This window comes from Pelobates fuscus, chromosome 10 (assembly GCF_036172605.1).
Source record: "Pelobates fuscus isolate aPelFus1 chromosome 10, aPelFus1.pri, whole genome shotgun sequence".
NCBI lineage: Eukaryota > Metazoa > Chordata > Amphibia > Anura > Pelobatidae > Pelobates > Pelobates fuscus.
The window spans coordinates 150,067,713-150,091,192 of NC_086326.1; the positions used below are offsets into that span (position 1 = coordinate 150,067,713).

Below are 23,480 nucleotides of genomic sequence, written 5' to 3' on the forward strand. Positions count from 1 at the left end.
GGAGGGGCAAAAGAGACAGAGGTTTTACTTAAACCCACTAGATTTTAGTCATGCCGACTAAACCTAGACTAAAACAATTCAGATGACTAAAATATGACCTATAAAACTAAAATGGCTTTTAGGTCAAAAGACTATGACTAAAACTAAATGTAAATTTACCGCCAAAATTAACACTGGTGTGCATTAAGCTAATAATTACTTACCTTTTCCGTATCCGCAGTGTGGTGGATGCTAGCTGAAGTGGAGTCTGAATTGACTCCTTGCAGTTCCGCTCTTCTCGTCTACACCGCTGCTGGCTAAGTCCGACTCCAGCATGTCCTGACGCCTTTGCTAGCTATGTGGCCGTTACAGCACACATAGCCAGACACAAAGGGAAATTCTGACGCTCCCGGGGGCCAGCCAACAGCAACAGCCCTGCAGCAAATTGTTGTAAGTAAAGTTCCCACTGAAGTTCTGGCATGCACAGCTAGTAATCTCAGAGTGCCGGAACTTCATTGGGAAACACTTCCTAACCCTGAGGACCCGGCCATTCCCAGATCAGCCTCCCTCTCCAGACTCCTAAGATTTTTCTTATCGTTCTGAGCGGCCTTCCCTGCCCTCTCCGGCGGACGAGCTGATCTGGGAAGAATGGGCTTTCCAGGAAAAATGCTGCCCGTCTAAGTGCTGCCTGGAGCCATGGCCCCACTGAGACCTATGGATGGGCCGGACCTAAAAGACACAGACATACAGATACCCTCACACACAGTTACTGACATAGAGATACACACACTGACCCACACACAAATACACTGACATACAAATATGCACACTGACACACAGAAATACAGATGCACACACTCACAATATACAGACATACAGAAACAGACTGACACATACACACACTGACATACAGACATACACATTGAAAGATACAGATATACAGATACACACATTGACAGATACACAGACATACAGATACACACACTGGCACACACATGCGCAGACATACATATACGCACATTGACACAAACACAGATACACACACTGACACACATATACACACACAGATACACAGACATACAGATGCAAACACTGACACACACAGATACACAGACATACAGATACACAGACATACAGATACACACATTCACACACACAGATACACAGACACAGATACACATACATACAAATACGCACACTGACACACATACGCACACTGACAAACACACAGATACACAAACATACAGATATGCACACTGACACACACAGATATACAGACATACAGATACAAACACACACACACACACACACAAAGATAAACATACAGTTACACAATAACATACACACAGACATACAGATACCTAGATTGACACACTGACAAACATACAGATACGTACATTGACACACGCATGCACAGACATACAAATATACAGATGCGCACATTGACACACACAGATATACTGACACACACAGATATAGATACACTGACACACACATATATACAGATTCACACACACATATTTACATATACAGATACACACAGATACACTGACACACACACACACACACACACACAGTTATACAGATACACTGACACACACACACACATCTACTCAAGACATACACACACACACATACACAACATACATACTGATACCCAAAACACACATACACATACCTTTTGTGTGTCTTCTGTGGCTGCGGCTGTTGAGAGTGGAGGTCCCGGTCCGATCCTCTCCGCCCCACCCTCTTCGCAGCCTCCTCCCACGCAGTTTGGTAACACCTGGGAGGAATTGTGCGTCTAGCTCTCACTTCCTCCCAGCTCTCCGGTCAGGTTAGTAGGGCTATTAAAGCGTTGCAGCGCACGACCGGGCCCCTCATAGCACATATCCATCGGGTGGCCCTGAGTGCATGGATCTCAATATATCCGAACAGCGCTCAGATACCACGAACAGAATAAAATCGCCATGGGGTTAAAGTTTAGCAAGGGCCGATGAGAGATTGAGGAGCGACAAAGCAGCCAGTTTAAACTGATCTGGCAGTGTCCTTGAGACAACGCCCTGCTGAAGAACAATGGGACAGGAAAGGGGGAGGGGAAAAGGCAAATTTTCTCATGGAATTAAAGGGGCATAAAAAGTATTTTAAAATCCAATATGCCCCAATAATGTGCTTAAAGGGCCATACACACCAGGGCCATAGTCATGAGGTAGGAGGCTGGCAATCAGGCTTCTCCATAAGCCAGGGGAACAGGGCAATTTGTCACATAAAGAACCAGTTACAAAAGGCAGTTTGTAACAGACCTGCTCACTTTGCGGTCCCCAGCCCGTGCGAGGAAGTTGCACCGCCGCCATTACCGGGGTTTTGACACGTACCCCCGGCGCACAGAATTGTACCCCTGGAAGTACGCCTACCACGGGTTGGGAACCGATGCATTAGAGGAACGTCATCCAGGGGGAGCATGGGTGGATTGCTTCCCACCTAGTTTGGTTTCCGAATGAGGACCTCCCCAGTGCCCCTTGGAATGTTCACACCAATCAATTAGAACGTTGCCAATTTGCAACAGAAGTGTGAAACCACAAGGGATGTAATTAATGAGTGCTTCCCTGGGTGGAAGCAACTAGGGACGGCGGCCAGGGGGAGCATGTGTCCCGAACGAGGACGCTTCCCTTGCCTGGTTTCACAGTTACCGTTCGGGGGGATCCCTGACATTGGTGGGGACACTCTCTTGGGGACAATGGCCGTTTGGCGGGCTTTCTGGGCCCGGGAACCCAGTAGACGGGAGTCTTTCCCGCGCTGGGACTAGCAGGTGCAGAGGGTCCTGGGAAAAAGACCCCTTGGCACGGGAAGTAGGAAACCCTATATTTGGGTGGTGGGAACTAGGGACAAAACGACTGGAGTTCCTGTCACACGCACAAGCCTCTGGGAGGGGGAGGACCCAGGATGGGGACACTGAGTGGCGAGAACAAGGGACAAAGAGACAAGGGCTCCGGTACTGTGGTGCGACCACCAGGAGGGGGAGTACCCTGGGAGGACCCTGTCATTGTGTGATCACCCTCTCGCATGGAGAAAGTATAAAGCAAAGTTTGGCCAATAAAGAAGTTGTTGTACCCCTGGAACTGTGTGTCGTCCAGTTACTGAGGAAGATGGGTCTCGTAATTCATTTATAGCGGGGGTAACCAGCCGGGTTACCCAGGGCCCGTTACAATACTCTGGGATCTATACTCACTGAGGAAAAGTGAATCCTTGGCAGCATTTGTAGGACTTAGGACTAGGGGATACAGGTCCTTGTTACTTGTATAGGGAGAGGTATTAGCAGTAGAAAGAGGGAAGTGCTCATGCCATTGTACAGAACACAGGTGAGACCTCACTTGGAGTATTATATGCAGTACTGGAGACCGTATCTTCAGAAGGATATTGATACCTTAGAGAGAGTTCAGAGAAGGGCTACTAAACTGGTTCATGGATTGCAGGATAAAACTTACCAGGAAAGGTTAAAGGATCTTAACATGTATAGCTTGGAGGAAAGACGAGACAGAGGAGGATATGATAGAAACATTCAAATACATAAAGGGAATCAACACAGTAAAGGAGGAGACTATATTTAAAAGAAGAAAAACTACCACAACAAGAGGACACAACACAGTGAAGTAGAATAAAAGAGAAAAGTCTGTCCTATAGAATATATAAATCGCAACGTATACAATAGGTGAAGAACAGTTAAGTTTTTTAACTGTTCTTCACCTATTGTATACGTTGCGACTTATATATTCTATAGGACAGACTTTTCTCTTTGATTCTATTCCACTATTAGGGTTACCCCCTGCTCTGTCCTCGTTATTGACTGGCCTTTTTCTTTCAACACAGTGAAGTAGTTTAAGCATGCATGGGATAGGCATACGGCTATCCTAGCAATAAGATAAGGCCAGGGACTAATGAAAGTATTTAGAAAATTGGGCAGACTAGATGGGCCGAATGGTTCTTATCTGCCGTCACATTCTATGTTTATATGGTCTATAATAAGGACTGTAATTCCTACAGTCACTTAATATTTATTATTTATAAAATATTTTACCAGGATGGGTACATTGAGATTTCTCTCGTTTTCAAGTATGTCCTGGGTCCACAAAACATAGAATTGTTACAATAGGATACAATATAAAAAAAATACAACATACAAACAATATATGTATATACATACACATATTTAAATTTAAGACATAACAGGTGATAAATATATTCAACCATAAAGGTGCATTGTGTGCTGAGGTATATTGCAATGGATCTCTTAAAAGATTTTAGATTGCATGAAGATTTGGCTTCTGGTTATTCCATAACTGCGGTGCTCTGTAGGAAAATGAGGATCAAGACACTTTATTTTTCTATTGTGGTATGCAAAATATCATGCTAGTTCTAGATCGGAGGTTATAGGAGGTGGGAACAGTTGGGGAGAGCATTCTACTATAGGGTGGGAGCTTCCCAGTACAAGGCTGGAAAGATGAAGAGTGCGTCGGGATTCTACTAGCGTATATTACAGTGCCGTCTGCATACATATGTACAGTTGAGGATTCGCAGACGTTAGGCAGATAATTTATAAATAATGTGAATAGCAGGGGGCCAAGTATGGAGCCTTGGAGAATACCACACGTGACTGGAAGAGGGAGGGAAACGCTATCAGAAATGGACACATATTGCAATCGGTCTGAAACATACGATTGAAACCAGGTTAGCGGACAATCACCAATGCCTGTGTTTTTAAGTTTTTTCAAAAGAATGGCATGGTCTACTGCAGGGGTAGGCAACCTTCGGCACTCCAGATGTTGTGGACTACATCCCCCATAATGCTCTTACACCCATAATGCTGGAAAAGCAGCATGGGAGGTGTAAGCCGAAGGTTGCCTATGCCTGGTCTACTGTGTCAAAGGCCTTGGCAAAATCAAGGAAAATAGCTCCAGTTAGGTCTCCTTGTTCCATGCCAATTTGGATGTCATTGCAAACTTTTAAGAGGGCAGTCGAAGTTGAGTGATTTGGACAAAAGCCTGATTGATCAGGGGTCAGATAATTTGATCGTTGATAATATTCACACAGTTGCGTGTGGACGCATTTTTCCAAGATTTTTGACAATACCGGGAGCAATGATATCGGGCAATAGTTAGATACCAAAGTATTGTCACCACTTTTATGGATAGGTACAACTTTTGCAGTCTGCCAAAGTTTGGGTATGTATCCTGACACCAGGGATTCATTGATAAGGGTACTGACAGGTTTAGCAATTGCCGGCGCACTGAGCTTCAGCAACATTGCTGGGATTTGATCTGGTCCGCACTGTTTTTTTTTTATTTTTAAATTATTAAATTATTAAGATGTTTATTAACGGCACTAACAGGCACAGGTCTAAAATGTAATTTCTTTATATGAGGATTTAAGATTTGGCAGGGCCTGATCTTTATTTGTGGTCTTAAAATGAGTGCCATTTGTTATTTTAGCAATCAGGGTGGTAGCACATCCAACAAAATAATTATTAAATGCATTTGCTACATCTAGGGTTTCAGTGTTTGGTTGTCCATTTTGACAGTGGAAGTTGGGAGTGGATTGTTGGGTTTGTATGCTGTTTATGATTTTCCAAAAGTTTCTTGGATTTGATAGGTTGTTGTTCAAATTTACACTGCAATGTTGGGCCATTTTTGTTTGTTTTGTGCATGCATTTCACCATTGTCTGTAGGCACAGTGATCGTTCATGGAGCCAGTATACTTGAACTTTGACCACAGTGAATCTGTAAACTGGTACATTTAAATGAGTTCAACTGTAACCCAGGGCAGGAGTGTCCCTTTTAGTCGCACTTTACGCAGAGGGGCATGGTTATGGCTTTAAATATTAATGCGAGTTGGGGAGGAGATTAATTGCGTTAGCTGCAAAGCCTTAAACAGCCTACATGAATTATTATTTTTAGGATTCAGCCAATCAATATTAAAATCTCCAAAAACCATCAATTCACTTTTTTGGTTTTGAGCAACAGTTTCACTTAGTAGTTGGGCTATGTCAGAAAGGGGGTGCACCGGAGAGCTAGGTTGGCGGTAGATTCCTGCAACAATGATAGTTTTAGTGAAAGGGATCTCAATTGTGCCAGAAAGGAAATCAAAGGCAGATGGGGAGTTATAGTTTTATAAAGGAGTACATTTTATGGACTTGTCAATATAAATAACCATGCCTCCTCCTCTCTTTGCTCTGTCATTTCTAAAACATGAATACCCCTGTATTGCAATGCAGGTGTCTGGTATTTTAGTCGTTAACCATGATTCTGAGAGCACAGTGATTTTTGGTTTGTAATGGGAACACCAGGCTTGCAGTGCATCCAGTTTAGGGAGTAAGCTACGGATGTTGCAGTGCACAAAAGAGAGGCCTTTTTTAGTGGGGAGATTAGGACTAGAATTAGCTGGGGGACCAGGGTTAGACTCCACATCATTTGCAAGGGCAAGTAACATAAGGAATAGGAATTTGGACATCATTTTTGTTTGGCCATATAGTGAACGGGATACTTTATAATTTTGTGAGGTGGGGGTAGGGGGCTATTTTTTATAACTCTCCACCAGCACTCAGCAGATAAGTTACAGCAACAGAGCAGGCCATGGTGTATGATAATTTGTGTTCCAGTTTGAAGCATGCCATGGTGTATGATAATTTGTGTTCCAGTTGGAAGCATGCCATGGTGTATGATAATTTGTGTTGAAGTTTGAGGTGTGTGCTTATGGCAGTAGTGATGTGAACAAAATTGGAGTGAGAAAAGGGTTATTAAGAATAACAGTATCGTTATATTTGGATTCAGGTTAGTGGTATGAGGTGTGTAGAGGAAAATGAGACACAAATAGTGAAAAATTTATAAATAAATAAAAGTATATAATATTGGTGAGTGATATATAGCTATTTGTAGGGAGAGAGGGTATGTATTGTGTAGGGTTAAGAGATTGGAAGGGTGTGCAGATCAGTGTTCGCACATGTCATTTCAGGAGAATTAAAGTTGTGTGGGAGACTATCTATAAATAAGGAAATGAGATTGGGATGGGTGGGAAACGGTCTTCCAGAAGGCTACCTGTTGCAGTAGAACAGATGATGGAGCTCTGGGTGCTTTTAGCTGCTCTGTTTAATTTGCAAAGACCCCCAACAGTGACATCACCTCCGGGGGTTCTGTAGCCATCAGAGGCAAGTTTTAAAATCAGGCTGGGGGAGAGATATATATTCGGGTCAGATGGGCTAAAGGATGGGGAGATGCATCTATGGACATTTGATTTAAGCGTTGATAGAAGATCAAGATACCAAGTTAAGCGCAAAATTCTGATGCCTTTATGATGTCACAGAGTAGCAGGAAGAAGGGAAAATTAAATAACTAAACAACAAATCCAAAGCACAAAGTCGACAAAAAAATTTGCCCTGGCACCTGGGATTTGTCAGCCATTAGTAAAGGCGGCCACCCAAGGAGCATTAAAGCTGGGCACCTTGGGGAACACTGGAAATGGCCACCTGAGGGAGCACTGAAACTAGCCGTTGTGGGTAGAGGCATAAAAGAGGAGGCAAGCGATGCAGCAATGATCTTCCTGCAGTTCCTCTCTTCTCTCTTGCATGTGGTTTAGTGACGCCGGGAGCTAGAATCTGATGTCATCATCGGCATCACTCCAGAGAGCGTACAGGGGAGCAAAAGCAGGAAGATTAGAAAGCAGCAACACTGGACCCCAGGGAAACGATCCACTCATCTCTCCTACAGGTAGAGAGGCTGGGTGGACTTAAATTAAAACAAACAAGTCAAATTGTGAGTGTGTGAAAAATGTGTGTCTGTCAGAATGTGTGTCTGTCAGAGTGTGTGTGTGTATGTCAGAATGTAAAAACAAAATAAAAAAGTTACCTGCGCTCTCTCCTTAATCCCTATGTATATTTAACCCCTTAAGGACCAAACTTCTGGAAAAAAGGGAATCATGACATGTCACACATGTCATGTGTCCTTAAGGGGTGAAGGGGTTAAACAAATGGAGGTCATTCAGTTACTCCAATGTCCATTGGAGGGAATGCCCGCCTGCCAACGTCAAGGCAGACCCCCCTAGACGGGTCCAACTCTGACCCTTCACCTTGCTTCCTTGTGCTTCTGGCAAAGATATCTCCAATGAGACAGAAAGGGGTATTTCCCATATACACCCCCATATACCCACCAACCCCCAATAGGGAACACATGGGATGGGCGGCAGCATTGTAACAAAGATGTGTGATACAAAAAGTGAATATAAATACAGAAAGAAAAGTCTTGCGCTCACTCCCATCACTCCTGGGCGAAAGGAGCGACCACAGCACACATAATCTCCAATACATATAGGGACCTCCATTTGTTTAAATATACATAGGGATTAAGGAGAGAGCGCAGGTAACTTTTTTCTTTGTTTTTTTACTATATGTATTGGAGATGATGTGTACTGTGGTCGTTGCTGCCACCCAGGAGTGATGGGAGTGAGAGTAGGACTTTTTTTTCTGTATTTGTATGTCAGAATGTGTCTGTGTGTGTAGCAGAACCACTGCTTATTCGTGTATTTTACTCTTTTTGTATTGTGTGTTTCCCTGGCTTTTTGTGCATTATACCGTTTCCCCGTTCGGGAGCGTTCATACGAATGGAACCCATTCGTCTCCCGAACGGGGACCCCCCCGGTGCCCCATTAGAATGTTCACACCAATTAATTAGACCGTTCACACATGCAACATAAGTGTGAAACCACAAGGGAAGTAATTAATGAGTGCTCCCCTGGGTGGCCGCCATTTTGTATAGATGAACGCCAACCTGAGGGAGCGTTCGTAAAGGAGACGCTTCCCTTGCCTGGTTTCCACACAGAGACCTTGCAAACGGAGACGGGTCGAGGGATGGACCATTGCGAGGGTCCCTGGGGTTGGCGTGGACACTTCTGGGGCACTGGCCAGTTTGACAGGCTTTTTCTTTGCCTGGGAGACAGAGACAAGCTTATTTGACGCGCTTTGGCTCCCAAGCACACAGGCTCTTGGGAAAAAGACCCCCTGTCATCTTGGGTGGGAGACCCCTTGTCTGAGTGGACCTGGTGGACCCCCCTTTCCTGCGCTTTGGGTCCCAGGTGTAGAGGGTCCTGGGATGCAAACCCTGTGTGTTTGTGGAGTGGACCACTTGCATGGGGCTATGCAAAAAGCAGAGCATAATAAAATTCTGTTGGTCCTCCACAGCTGTGTCTCGTCCAGTTACTGGGAGAAAAATGGGTCTCTTTACATTGTAAGTGGTTCCAGAGTGGCTGAAGGATGGTAATATTGGAGGTAACCAGTCGGGCTACCCATGGTCCTCCACAGTGTGTGTTTGTCAGAGTGCTTGTGCGTCTGTCAGTGTGTGTGTGACGGTAGTCACCATCACTGAGGATGGAAGACAGACATTATGGGTGGGCTCCCAAATTCCTTTTGTGTTTTGTCACATCGTGCCTATTATTTGTGCAGGGTATGTTGAATGTATTGCTGGTCTGTGCATCTCCCCCCTCCCCCCTTTTTCCTGTCCTATTGTTTTCCCAGCAGGGCGTTGTCCCAGGGACACTGCCAGACCAGTTTAATCTAGCTGCTCTGTCCCTCCTCAATCTCCCATCAGCCCTTGCTATTGTCTGACCCCACCCTATCTTGTACTATAGTAATCTATGTAACCTATTGTATGTAAATGAGGCTGTTGGGCGTTTAAACTATGTGTGCTGTTTTCATTAAACAGTTGCTGTTTAACCTTCACTATGTGTCGTCTGGTGTTTGGTCCAGGGTGGAAAAGGCCCTAAGTGACCCCAGTCAAGCCTCGGCATTTGGGTCTGAAGTGTTTCAGGGTCCTGATAGCTACAAGGAAGCAGACTTGGCGGAGGTACTCGGTCGGAGTACTGGAGCTCCGTTACAGTGTGTGTGTGTGTCTTTTTAAGTATGTGTCCCTCTCCAATCGCACCCCAGTTTTACCATGGCTGATCCAGCCTCCACGGCTGAGATCCTCAATCTTTATCAGGGCCGGACTGGGCATTAAAAGCAGCCCTGGAAAAAAAAATTTTACCAGCCCCATAATGCGTCGCGCCAGCATAGTGTGCAGATACAGAGTTAGAAAAGAGAACTTAAAATTAAAAATTATTACTCCAACGTAAAAAAAACACTCATATGGTTCAAAATAAACAAAAGTGCTGATTTATTTTAAGCAGATGTGCCTTTGCATGTAATCAATGTTTCAGTCCAACTACCATGACATATTAAGGAAAGTTTGGTAATGGGACTGAAATGGTGAATGTATGTTGGGCACAACTGTAAAAAATTGACGTTGTCTTGTTTACTTTGAAGTCCTGTGGGTGCGCTCTTCACTTTTAAATATGTTATTGTGCTGGAGTGTGCACCTACCTAGCAACAAGACTGGGCCAATATCTGCTCATTACATATGGTACATATTAATGACATTTCTCTGTGTATTATGCATATATAAATGTACATTAATATATGTGTAAATATAATAGACATAATTTTATATATATAACTAATACACACATTAATATACATGTCATATACCAGTGGAGGATCCAGAGCCTGATCCCGGGAGGGGCACTTGTAGATTATTTAAAGAAAAAATCCATGCACAAAAACCACTACTGCTCTGTGTAGTGGTTATGGTGCAAGGAGTGCCGGTGTTCTATCATTCTGCTATACCTGTCAGATTTCTATACCCTCGTCACTTCCGGGGAGGGGAAGCAGCTGGATCCTGTGCTGCACATGCGTGCTAGCACTCCTGCTACTCCTCCACAGCCTGGTCCTGGAAGGTAAGTAAAACTAGTGTTACACTTTCATTATAGTTCGTGCATTCACTAAGCTTAGGCACACGGGACATTTAGGGTTAAGTGAGGGTTCAAATTAGGGTTAGGTAAGTGCTTCTAACCTCTCTCACTCTCTATTCTTACCCTAACCCTTGGGGTAAGGGTTAAAATAGAGTGTGAGAAATCCCTATTTAGTGATATTCCCCTATTGTGAAATATCACTAAATGTGAACAAGTCCCTAATCCTAACTCTAATTTGAACCCTAACATTAACCCTAAATGTCCCATGTCCTAAGCTTAGTGAATGCACTAACTATAATGAAAGTGTAAAACTAGTTTTACTTACCTTCCAGGACCTGGCTGTGGAGGAGTAGCAGGAGTGCTAACACGCATGTGCAGCACAGGATCCAGCTGCTTCCCCTCCCCGGAAGTGACGAGGGTATAGAAATCTGACAGGTATAGCAGAATGATAGAACACCGGGACCCCCTCACAGAGTAAGTAGTCAAACCGTTTAAGAACAGTTTGACAACTTACCTGGGGTTTGCTGGGATATGGGGCTGTAGTAGGGTATAGGAGCAGTGGTACAATGTGTGAGGGGTGCAGTGTGTGTGAAAGGTTCAGTGTATGTGTGTGGGGGTGGGGGTGTAGTGTGTGAATGCGTAGCGTGTGTGGGGAAATGTGTGTATGGGAGGGGCTGTGAATGTGTGTGTGTGCATGGGGGCAGTGTGTATGGAGGCACTGTGTGTGTGTATGAGGCAATGTGTGAATGTGTATGGTGTGTGTGTGTGGGGGCAGTGTGTGTATGGGGGGCAGTGTGTGAATGTGTATGGTGTGTGTGTGTGGGGGCAGTGTGTATATGGGGGGCAGTGTGTGAATGTGTATGGTGTGTGTGGGGGCAGTGTGTCTATGGGGCTAGAGTTCACTCTCAACACTGCGACCACCAGGAACTCGTGGTGAGAGTGAACTCTAGCCCATAGCTCCAGGGCTAGAGTTCACTCTCGTGAGAGCCGGAGCAGTGCCGTGGTAACCGCGGCAACGCTTTGTGCTCGTGCGAGAAGGACGCAGAGGAGCTGCAGGCTGACCTCCCGGGTCCTTTCTCCCTCCCCTGCCGGCTCCACCCTTTCCCTTTGTCTCTCTCTCCCCCCCATCTCTCTTCCTCTCTGTCTCTCTCTCCCCCTGTCTCTTTTTCCTCCCTCCACCATCTCTCTATCCCCCCTTTGTCTCTTTCCCCCATCCTTTCACTGTGCCCCTCTGTTTTATTTGCCCCCTCCCCTTGTGTCTCTTTATTTCCCCCCCTTGTCTCTTTATTCCCCTCCTCCCCTTGTGTCTCTTTATTCCCCTCCTCCCCTTGTGTCTCTTTATTCCCCTCCTCCCCTTGTGTCTCTTTATTCCCCCCCTCCCCTTGTGTCTCTTTATTTCCCCCCTCCCCTTGTGTCTCTTTATTTCCCCCCTCCCCTTGTGTCTCTTTATTTCCGCCCTCCCCTTGTGTCTCTTTATTTCCCCCCTCCCCTTGTGTCTCTTTATTTCCCCCCTCCCCTTGTGTCTCTTTATTTCCCCCCTCCCCTTGTGTCTCTTTATTTCCCCCCTCCCCTTGTGTCTCTTTATTTCCCCCCTCCCCTTGTGTCTCTTTATTTCCCCCCTCCCCTTGTGTCTCTTTATTTCCCCCCTCCCCTTGTGTCTCTTTATTTCCCCCCTCCCCTTGTGTCTCTTTATTTCCCCCCTCCCCTTGTGTCTCTTTATTTCCCCCCTCCCCTTGTGTCTCTTTATTTCCCCCCTCCCCTTGTGTCTCTTTATTTCCCCCCTCCCCTTGTGTCTCTTTATTTCCCCCCTCCCCTTGTGTCTCTTTATTTCCCCCCTCCCCTTGTGTCTCTTTATTTCCCCCCTCCCCTTGTGTCTCTTTATTTCCCCCCTCCCCTTGTGTCTCTTTATTTCCCCCTCCCCTTGTGTCTCTTTATCCCCCCCTTGTGTCTCTTTATCCCCCCCTTGTGTCTCTTTATCCCCCCTTGTGTCTCTTTATTCCCCCCCTTGTGTCTCTTTATTCCCCCCCTTGTGTCTCTTTATCCCCCCCCCCTTGTGTCTCTTTATCCCCCCCCCCTTGTGTCTCTTTATCCCCCCCTTGTGTCTCTTTATCCCCCCCCTTGTGTCTCTTTATCCCCCCCTTGTGTCTCTTTATTTCCCCCCTCCCCTCCCCTCTCTTCCCTTACCCTCCCCTTCCCCTCCCCTCCCCTCCCCTCCCATTTACCTGATTGAGTGGGGCTGGGGCCGGCCGCATTCCGCGCTGGAGCCGCCGGACCGGGTGGCAGCCTCGCCGGTCCGGCGGCACTCCTTTCACTAATGCAGACACGCTGGGGGCTGATGGAGGAGGGAGGAGCATGTCTCTGTACCATGCTCCCTCGCGGTTCCTGTGCTGGGAATTGTGGGAACCGCGAGGGAGCATGGTACAGAGACATGCTCCTCCCTCCTCCATCAGCCCCCAGTGTGTCTGCATTAGTGAAAGGAGTGCTGCCGGACCGGCGAGGCTGCCACCCGGTCCGGCGGCTCCAGCGCGGAATGCGGCCGCTGACCGGCCCCTTCAGAGGGTGTGCCACCGGACCGGCCACCCGGTGGCACATACTTGCTCAGAGCAGCCCCCAGGTGCCGCGGCCCACCGGGAAAATTCCCGGTATCCCGGTGGGCCAGTCCGGCCCTGATCTTTATGATCTCAGCTAAGCGAATGCTTTCCCATAGGAAAGCATATGGAGTATGTTGCGCATGTGCAAAACAACACCGCCTGTACCAATTCGCATTTTCTCATAAAGATGCATTGAAAAAGCAGTGTTTACATTAAAAAACCTGCAGGAACAGGCTATAGACACCAGAAGAACTACATTAAGCAGCAGTGGTTTTGATAACTTTACTGTCCCTTTAAGAATTGCATTTTTCTCATTGAAAATTCATATTTGCTAGTTTAAAAAAACCCGGTCTCCTAGCTTTTTTCCTGGATCTCACATTTCAAACAAAGCAATACCAGATAGTCGAGAACTAAACAATATTGTCAAATCACAGCAGCTGCAATGAACAGTCTCTCCCTTTAACCTGGGAACAAAGCACAACAGAGTCTGTCTGGGGCATAATGAGTAACTAAACACTGCAAACTCTCACCACACTGAGCTGTATGGAGAGTTTCACAATAATTCAGTTCCTCTACAGAGATCAGGAAGGTAGAGAAGCCTGGAAAAAAGAAAAGCCAAGATCTCTGACCCAGAAAGGAGCCTAATACCACCTACATGTTTATTACTAACCTGGGCCAGTATTCAAAAGACTATCCTGCAGGTGGCTCCTGACATACGGCTCTTCCCCTCGCTCAATCGCTGATATAATCAAAGGCGTCATGTGAATCCTTCCTGTATTTAACGTGACACATCATTAACAATTAGAATTTAAAGATCTTCCAAGCGATACACATTTATTATGATTACGATGAGTTAGGAACATATGTGAAGAAATGTCAATTTGTCCCAGATATGAATATGTTCTTATGAGAAAGATTTCCTCTAAATAGGGTGACGTTTTCTTACCCAGAGAGCTGAGGGTCTGGTAATTCTCCATCATCACATCCCGGTAAAGCTCCTTCTCTTCATAATTTAAATAGTCCCACTCCTCCTCGGAGAAGTAAACGGCCACTTCCTCAAACTCACACTGATCCTAAATGAGAAATGTCATTGTTACAGATCATCAACCTACAACAGGATTAATTGGCCAGACATTAACTATAACTACTACAAATTATAGCCTTTAATTGTTTCCCATAATCTTTTCAAATGAAAATTACCATAGACGTCAATGGTGGATTCTGTAGATAAATAATTAAAAAAGATTTTCTAACAGATTGAGATCATTTGAAAAGTTTATCCAAAAAATTAATTGAGCTTGATATTCTCATATTGTAATTCACCACATTATATAGATATAATAAATATCTTTCTCTCCCTCTACCATATCCTTGAGTTATACTTCCCTATCACAAAGACAGGAAGATAGGATAAAACAATAGAAGTGTATTTTGTGAATATATCCCTTACCGGTCTGTTCAGCTGGTAGTCCATCTCTGAGACTTGATCCAGATCTCTCAATCACCTCCACCTTCTTCTAGGTTATTTTTTCCAGGAGTCACTGGATGACTTGCGGTCTCCAAACAATGGACTCCAATGCTAGCAGAGATTGGTGACCTTGTTGGGTCCCAGTGGGAGGTACATAAATCAAAGGAATTAACCTACTGGATATAAATATAGCGGTCAGGCATTCGCCATCATAAAATGAGTGTAAATGTTTGGTTTTTGAGTCTTTTTTCCATTTTAGCTGCTCTGTTTAATTTGCAAAGACCCCCAACAGTGACATCACCTCCGCGGGTTCAGTAGCCATCAGAGGCAAGGTAAGGTAGGTTTTTACATACCTGAACCTGTCCCTCGCAGACACCTCAATCATCTTCCATCCAGTCTTCTTCAACTCCTGGTGCTTCAACTGTCAAGAGCCAACTTGAACACTGTGCTCTTGCACATGCACAAGAGCAGAGCACTGAGGTCTATGCAGGATCCTGAGAGTCAATAAGATTTTATTACAAGACACGGAGGCTCGTATTTGCATATCCCTTTCTTTACTGTCCACAACAGCAGCAAAGAACATTAACAGAAATGAAAAGCAAAAGGTGGTACATGTTTCACACACAAGCCACGTCCCCTATGTCCAGTATAATACCCTGATCCGCCTTCCCATTTCCCTCTCTTTCTTTGCTGCTCCACGTCAGATAAGTACCTTTTATTATACTCTGATGATATTATTAACTTACCTTACATCCGGTTTAACTTTAACCTTTCTCATTACTATACGCTGATAACTTTATTAATTTTTCCTTACATCTTATTTAATGTACTTTATGTGGCTGAAATATTAGTTGTTTTTTTTTACTCCCAGGCTCCCAGACCGTGTGGGGTGCCCTTAATCATTAGGGACACCCCCACTTTTACTCCTTGTGAAAAATCTTTACCTTTTCTCTTCTAGACTCTATTCCCGTTATTTTTCCGGTCTCTGTCAGCGCTTTAGCGACATTTTCTTTCTGGGTACTCCTGTCTTCATGTTCCCTGGGTGAACCCTACATTCGTGCGTTTCCTCGCACGAACACAGGGGTCTTCTATTCACTTTCCCCATTAGCCATTCGGCCGTTAGTTCGGTTCGTTTGCCGAACGTTGGTTTCTCACGAACGTCCGCATGTTCCATTCGGCAGTTTCGTCCGTTCGGTAGTTTTTTCCCTTGTTTTAGGTGAATATTTCAGTCGAATACTTTAGGCGAACGGCCGTTTGACTTTTTCATTCACCATACTTACACCTTTGTATCTATCTAGTGCATCAATTCGGGAGTTTTCTTTTCCCGCTCTTTTCTGGTCAGCCTAGTGACCTTTCACTTTCTCCTCCCCCTTTTGGAACCTGCCTTCCTCATTCCAACAGTCTGGGCCCTGGTGAGAGTCTCTGTCTTTTGTCTGTCAGCAATTTAAATTACCTTTCCTCAATCTGATTTTAGTATATTGCAGTTCTGTTATTACTTCAACCGTCAGTTTGGGTGAATTACTCTCACTGAATCTTAGTTAAAGTTAATCCCTAACTTTATCTTAGTATGCCTAAACCCAACATGCCTGTCTCCCCCGCCCATACGGATGGGGACAATACCACCCCATTAGGGGAAACCTCAGCCACCATATCAAACCCGCTCTCTTCGGGCGATAACCCCCACTTGTCAGAGGGACCCCAATTCACTGCGCTTCAGCGCTCTATGACCGACGCCATTATGGCGGCAATGGGATCTATGTCATCTGCCCTCTCTCAGTCCATTGCCCAAGCCCTTCTGGCACGGCCTATGGATACAGATCCCAGTGATTTAGGCGCAACCCTCACGCACCCTATGGGACAGCCTGCTGACCAGGCACCTAGATGTTACAAATTGTTATTTGTAACTGGCCCTTTAAATGAGAAATTGCCCTGCTTCCCTGGATTGTGGAGAAGCCCGTTTGCCAGCCTCCTTCCTCATGACTATGGCCCCTGGAAGATTGTGCCCCTGAAAACTTATGAACTTTGATTGGGTGTGTATGGCCCTTTAAGAACCGTCTGGGGACATATGGTGACTTTGTTCAACAATGCCCCTTTAAGACTATGTCCCCAGACCTGTAAAATAACTTGTTCCTGGCTTTCTCCCACTTGGTTCAGTAAATGGGGCTTACTGAACCAAGTACCACACAGGCGGACCACCCAGAAGTGGAAGTGTGCCATCAATTTACCTCCCAGGCTGTGAGGTTACTGCAGGTTAATTGCCGACCGCTGGGTGGCCACCATTCGACAGTCGAACACGTGGCGGCAGCCATCTTTGTTCATTCGAACGCGGTCAGCGTGTATGCTAAAGATTCTGTGGAACTAAAATCGGATGCGCAAATACACGAACACCGCTGACCCTTACCTTCTCCCATACTGAACTTTCAGCTGCAGAGACTAAGTCCCGTTCGAAGATTCGAACGCTCGTTCGAATGGGACTTAGTCGTTTTTCTGCATGAAATTGACCGACCGCACAGCCCAATTCTATGGAACTGTTTTGGGCAGGAAAATGTGCTTGCGGTCGGTCATAAAGGGACCTCCATCTAACTTTTGATCCACTGGAGGGATTTGTATGATTTGTATTACCTTCTCCTACACTTCGTTTTTCAGCTCCAGAGACTAAGTCCCGTTCGATCCGCTAGGAGAGACATTATTTGACCCGGACGAGCTTCACCACCATAGGTCCGCGGAATGGCTCCCAGCGGACCACGTTGCAGGCTACCTAGAAGCCTGGGTACGGCGCCTACTCAGTAAGGCTGCAAGAAACAAGCTTAGGGCAGAATGCCCCAGACCAATAGTCCCCAATAAAGTGTGCGACACCCCAGAAGTGGACCCTAAAATGACCCAATACCTAACCAAACTGGGCTGGAACCCACGCAAGGGTCTAGACTCAGCCCTGCGTGCCTGCCAAGACAAGCACTTGGACATTTTTGGCCCCTTGGCCAAACTGTTTGACCTGGCGGAGGATGCCAAAGCGGAACACCGCATGGTTGACCCCGAGGACCTTCGTGGCTGGGTCCAAAGAGCAATATGCATTGCCGGGAGTGTGAATACCTCCCTATCAATTGAACGGCGTAAAGCCATACTATTTAAAATTGATCCAAAATTAGCCAACTTGGCCTTCACGGAAGCCGGTAAAGATGCCCAGGGCCTTTTGTTTGGGGACTCATTTATTAAAGATTTGGGGCGTTACGTGGGAACGTTCACTGCCCTTGATAAGGCACAATCCTCTATGAGAAAGGTTTTCCAGGGACGGGTCTCTACCAGGGCCGGCAGATCTAGGAGCCGTCTGGCCGGCCGGAATTATTTCCAGTCCCGAGGCACGGGACGAGGCTCCATTGTCCAACGGCCACCTATCATGACACAAGAGGCCGCTCTCCATTCTTCCCGTCCCACGGCCGGCAACGGCGCCCAAGAGGTTTCCGCGGATACACCGGCTCAAGGCGACCTTACGGTGAGTCTTTACAAATCTCACACTCTGTGCACACATCTATGTTCTTCTCATGTTTGTGTAGGGGACAGACTCCAACATTTATTCCGAGCATGGTCGGGCCTGACGTCTGACACTTGGGTGCTCAACACAATACGGGGGTTTCACATAGAGCTTGTGGGGGATTCGGTAAGTATCCCCTCCCCCAGACCACTTTGCCTCTCTCGGCACGATCTTATGTTGCTCAACGAGGAACTGCTCAACCTCCTAGACAAGAGGGCGATAGAACAGGCACCCATGGGCAACGCTGGGGTCCTGAGCAATGTTTTTCTCGTGGAGAAAAAAAGGTGGCCTTATGCGCCCGGTTATAAACCTTCGCCCCCTCAACACCTTGGTAAAGTATCGCCACTTCAAGATGGAGGGTATACATCTCCTGAGAGACCTACTCTGGCACGGAGATTGGTTGGCGAAACTAGAACTCAAGGATGCTTACTTGACAGTCCCGGTGGCGGAAACATCTCGGGACCTCCTACGCTTCCAATGGCACAACAAGACCTGGCGTTTTACCTGCCTCCCCTTTGGCCTCTCATCGGCCCCTTGGTGCTTCACCAAGCTCCTCCGCCCGGCGATGGTCTGGCTATGCAGTTGAGGGATAAGACTTATCGTCTATCTAGACGACATCCTACTCATGGCTCAAGCTCAACAGGTCCTCATACGACAATCGATCTCCTTTCCCGTCTAGGGTTTATCATCAACTGGGAGAAATCCTGTCTGACCCCTACAACACGGATAGAATTCCTTGGATTTATGGTGGACTCACTTCAAGAATCCTTGAGCCTGCCCACGAGCAAGGTTCATGTGATCCGCAAGGAGCTGCGCAGGGCTCTCCTCCGACCGCAACTCACGTTACGACAATTAGCTCGCTTGATCGGCCTCTTAACATCCTCCATCCAGGCAGTATTTCCTGCCCCTCTACATTACAGAGCCCTACAACGACTCAAGATTGTGCACCTACGGGAAGGCACGTCCTACGCGGACCTGGTGACGAAATCCGCTGGTGGATTTTCAACCTGTCCTCTTGGAATGGCAAGGCGATCTTCGGCTCCATGTTTACCATAGAATCAGATGCGAGCCTACAGGGATGGGGCGCCCACTGCGCAGGCGTCTCTACGGGAGGCCGCTGGTCGGAAACCGAAGCCCGGTTACACATCAATGCCTTGGAACTCTTGGCGGGCTCCTTCGCGATCCGCAGCTTCGCGAAAGATCAGGCGCATAGATGTATCCGCCTCCGCATGGACAATGTCTCAGCAGTGCGGTACATCAATCACATGGGCGGTACCCAATCGGCGCTCCTAGCCGGACTAGCGAAAGACTTCTGGGAGTTCTGTCTAGAACGGAACCTGATGGTTCAAGCGGAATACTTGCCGGGGTTGCACAATGTCCAGGCGGACTGGAGTTCACGCTATCTCTCGGACGCCAGCGACTGGAAGTTGGACGTGGAGGTGGTCTCCACTATATCATCTCTGTGGGGTCCTTTTGCTATAGACCTATTTGCATCCCGACTAACGCCCCTAGTTCGGCCCGCGTTTCTTCAGCTGGAGACCAGACCCATCGGCAGAAGCCATGGACGCCTTCCTGCAGAATTGGCAAGAAGCCCCACTATATGCATTTCCCCCAATCTCGATGATCCCCCGCACACTCATCCAGACCCGCTGCCAGCGGGCCGAACTAGTCCTCGTCACCCCTTTCTGGGGGACGCAATCATGGTTCCCACAGCTATTGGAGATGGCGGTGGATCTTCCCAGATTGCTGCCAACCTTCCAGGACCTTCTTCGGAACCCGTCAGGGGATTGTCACCCCCTCCTGGTGAATGCCTCTCTCAGCCTACTGGCCTGGCGCATTTCAGGGGACCCTGGGAAATCCGAGGCGTTTCGGACTCTAATCGACAACTCTTGGTAGATGCATGGGCTCCGGGCACTCGACGAGCATATGGGTCAGCCTGGAGAACTTGGGCTAGCTGGTGCATGGCTAGGAACGTGGATCCCGTTTACACTCTCTCTCCATGTTATATATATGATGTATTGATTTGGTCATTGATTTAAAGGACCACTCTAGTGCCAGGAAAACATGCTCGTTTTCATGGCACTAGAGTGCCCTGAGGGTGCCCCCACCCTCAGGGTCCCCCTCCCGCCCGGCTCTGGAAAGGGGAAAAGGGGTAAAACTTACCTTTTTCCAGCGCTGGGCGGGGAGATCTCCTCCTCCGATTCTCCACCTCTCCTCCCATTCGGCTGAATGCGCACGCGCGGCAAGAGCTGCGCGCGCATTCAGCCGGTCACATAGGAAAGCATTTACAATGCTTTCCTATGGACGCTTGCGTGCTCTCACTGTGATTTTCACAGTGAGAATCACGCAAGCGCCTCTAGCGGCTGTCAATGAGACAGCCATTAGAGGATTTGGGGGAAGGCTTAACCCATTAATAAACATAGCAGTTTCTCTGAAACTGCTATGTTTATAAAAAAAAAAATGGGTTAACCCTAGCTGGACCAGGCACCCAGACCACTTCATTAAGCTGAAGTGGTCTGGGTGCCTAGAGTGGTCCTTTAATCAGCTGATTAGTGACAGCATTACATTACTGATACTGTATCCTCCCTGCTGCTGACTGATTAATGATCTCTCTCTCTCCATGTTACTCTCCCCATGTTACACTCTCTCTCTCTCCATGTTACTCTCTCTCTCTCTCTCCATGTTATATATATGATGTATTGATTTGGTTATTGGTTTAATCAGCTGATTAGTGACAGCATTCCATTACTGATACTGTATCCTCCCTGCTGCTCACTGATTAATGATCTCTCTCTCCATGTTACTCTCTCTCTCTCTCCATGTCACTCTCTCTCTCTCTCTCTCTCCATTATTATTATTATTATTATTGCAATTTATGTAGCGCCAACAGATTCCGTAGCGCTTATGTTACTCTCTCTCTCTCTCCATGTAACTCTCTCTCTCTCTCCATCTCTCTCTCCATGTAACTCTCTCTCTCTCTCCATGTTATATATATGATGTATTCATTTGGTTATTGATTTAATCAGCCGATTAGTGACAGCATTCCATTACTGATACTGTATCCTCCCTGCTGCTCAATGATTAATGATCTCTCTCTCCATGTTACTCTCTCTCTCTCTCCATGTTACTCTCTCTCTCTCTCTCCATGTTATATATATGATGCATTGATTTGGTTATTGGTTTAATCAGCTGATTAGTGACAGCATTCCATTACTGATACTGTATCCTCCCTGCTGCTCACTGATTAATGATCTCTCTCTCTCCATGTTACTCTCTCTCTCTCTCCATGTTTCTCTCTCTCTCTCTCTCTCCATGTTTCTCTCTCTCTCTCTCTCTCCATGTTTCTCTCTCTCTCTCTCCATGTTTCTCTCTCTCTCTCTCTCTCTCCATGTTTCTCTCTCTCTCTCCATGTTTCTCTCTCTCTCTCCATGTTACACTCTCTCTCTCTCCATGTTACACTCTCTCTCTCCATGTTACTCTCTCTCTCTCTCTCCATGTTACTCTCTCTCCATGTTACTCTCTCTCTCTCTCTCCATGTTACTCTCTCTCCATGTTACTCTCTCTCTCTCTCTCTCTCTCTCTCTCTCCATGTTATATATATGATGTATTGATTTGGTTATTGGTTTAATCAGCTGATTAGTGACAGCATTCCATTACTGATACTGTATCCTCCCTGCTGCTCACTGATTAATGATCTCTCTCTCCATGTTACTCTCTCCCTCTCCATGTTACTCTCTCTCTCTCTCTCCATGTTACACTCTCTCTCTCTCTCTCTCTCTCCATGTTTCTCTCTCTCTCTCTCTCTCTCTCCATGTTACTCTCTCTCTCTCTCTCCATGTTACTCTCTCTCTCTCTCTCCATGTTACTCTCTCTCTCTCTCTCTCCATGTTACTCTCTCTCTCTCTCTCCATGTTACTCTCTCTCTCTCTCTCTCTCTCCATGTTACTCTCTCTCTCCATGTTACTCTCTCTCTCTCTCCATGTTATATATATGATGTATTGATTTGGTTATTGGTTTAATCAGCTGATTAGTGACAGCATTCCATTACTGATACTGTATCCTCCCTGCTGCTCACTGATTAATGATTGGCAGCATTACCAGGTCACATGATGCTCCCGGGGGCGGGGTCACTGACCTGTAACCAGTAATTACCCCAATAAACACAATGATCCCCGAAACCCCGAGCCTCACCCTCCGCTCCCAGCGGCTCAGCACGATCTGCACGGCGCACACATATGACGTCAGTGAGGGCAGTGAATCCGCCTGGGGAGGAGCTCTGACACACCGGAAATGACGTCAGCGACCTCACCGCCGCCATGATGGATGTGGGCAAAGCTCCTATTAATCCTTATTAGTAGTATGGGCAATAGGCGGCCATTAGCTCTAAGATAGCAATATGGAGAGTGTTAATAATGTGATAAGGAGGAGATAATAGGAAATAGAGAGATATTGTTTATTATAATGAGCCTGGAGAGACACACCCGGCGCCATGATGGGTGTGGGCAAAGCTCCTATTAATCCTTATTAGTAGTATGGGCAATAGGCGGCCATTAGCGCTAAGATAGCAATATGGAGAGTGTTAATAATGTGATAAGGAGGAGATAATAGGAAATAGAGAGATATTGTTTATTATAATGAGCCTGGAGTGACACACCCAGCGCCATGATGGATGTGGGCAAAGCTCCTATTAATCCTTATTAGTAGTATGGGCAATGGGCGGCCATTAGCTCTAAGATAGCAATATGGAGAGTGTTAATAATGTGATAAGGAGGAGATAATAGGAAATAGAGAGATATTGTTTATTATAATGAGCCTGGAGTGACACACCCGGCGCCATGATGGATGCGGGCAAAGCTCCTATTAATCCTTATTAGTAGTATGGGCAATGGGCGGCCATTAGCTCTAAGATAGCAATATGGAGAGTGTTAATAATGTGATAAGGAGGAGATAATAGGAAATAGAGAGATATTGTTTATTATAATGAGCCTGGAGTGACACACCCGGCGCCATGATGGATGCGGGCAAAGCTCCTATTAATCCTTATTAGTAGTATGGGCAATGGGCGGCCATTAGCTCTAAGATAGCAATA

The 23,480-nt window shown here is 46.4% G+C and overlaps 1 protein-coding gene across 1 annotated transcript in view; it reads right to left on the reverse strand.

Annotated features, from left to right (window-relative positions):
• The window catches only part of LOC134575214 (gastrula zinc finger protein XlCGF57.1-like), a 34,409-nt gene extending 11,803 nt beyond the window's left edge, over positions 1 to 22,606 (reverse strand). Inside the window, exons 1-4 of the mRNA XM_063434468.1 lie at positions 22,583 to 22,606; positions 14,845 to 15,356; positions 14,341 to 14,467; positions 14,065 to 14,166 (exon numbers count right to left, since the gene is read on the reverse strand). Coding sequence (XP_063290538.1) covers positions 14,065 to 14,166; positions 14,341 to 14,467; positions 14,845 to 14,868 — 253 coding nt within the window. The 5' untranslated portion in view covers positions 14,869 to 15,356; positions 22,583 to 22,606. The remainder of the gene's footprint in view (positions 1 to 14,064; positions 14,167 to 14,340; positions 14,468 to 14,844; positions 15,357 to 22,582) is intronic.
• Between the last annotated feature and the right edge of the window lie 874 nt (positions 22,607 to 23,480).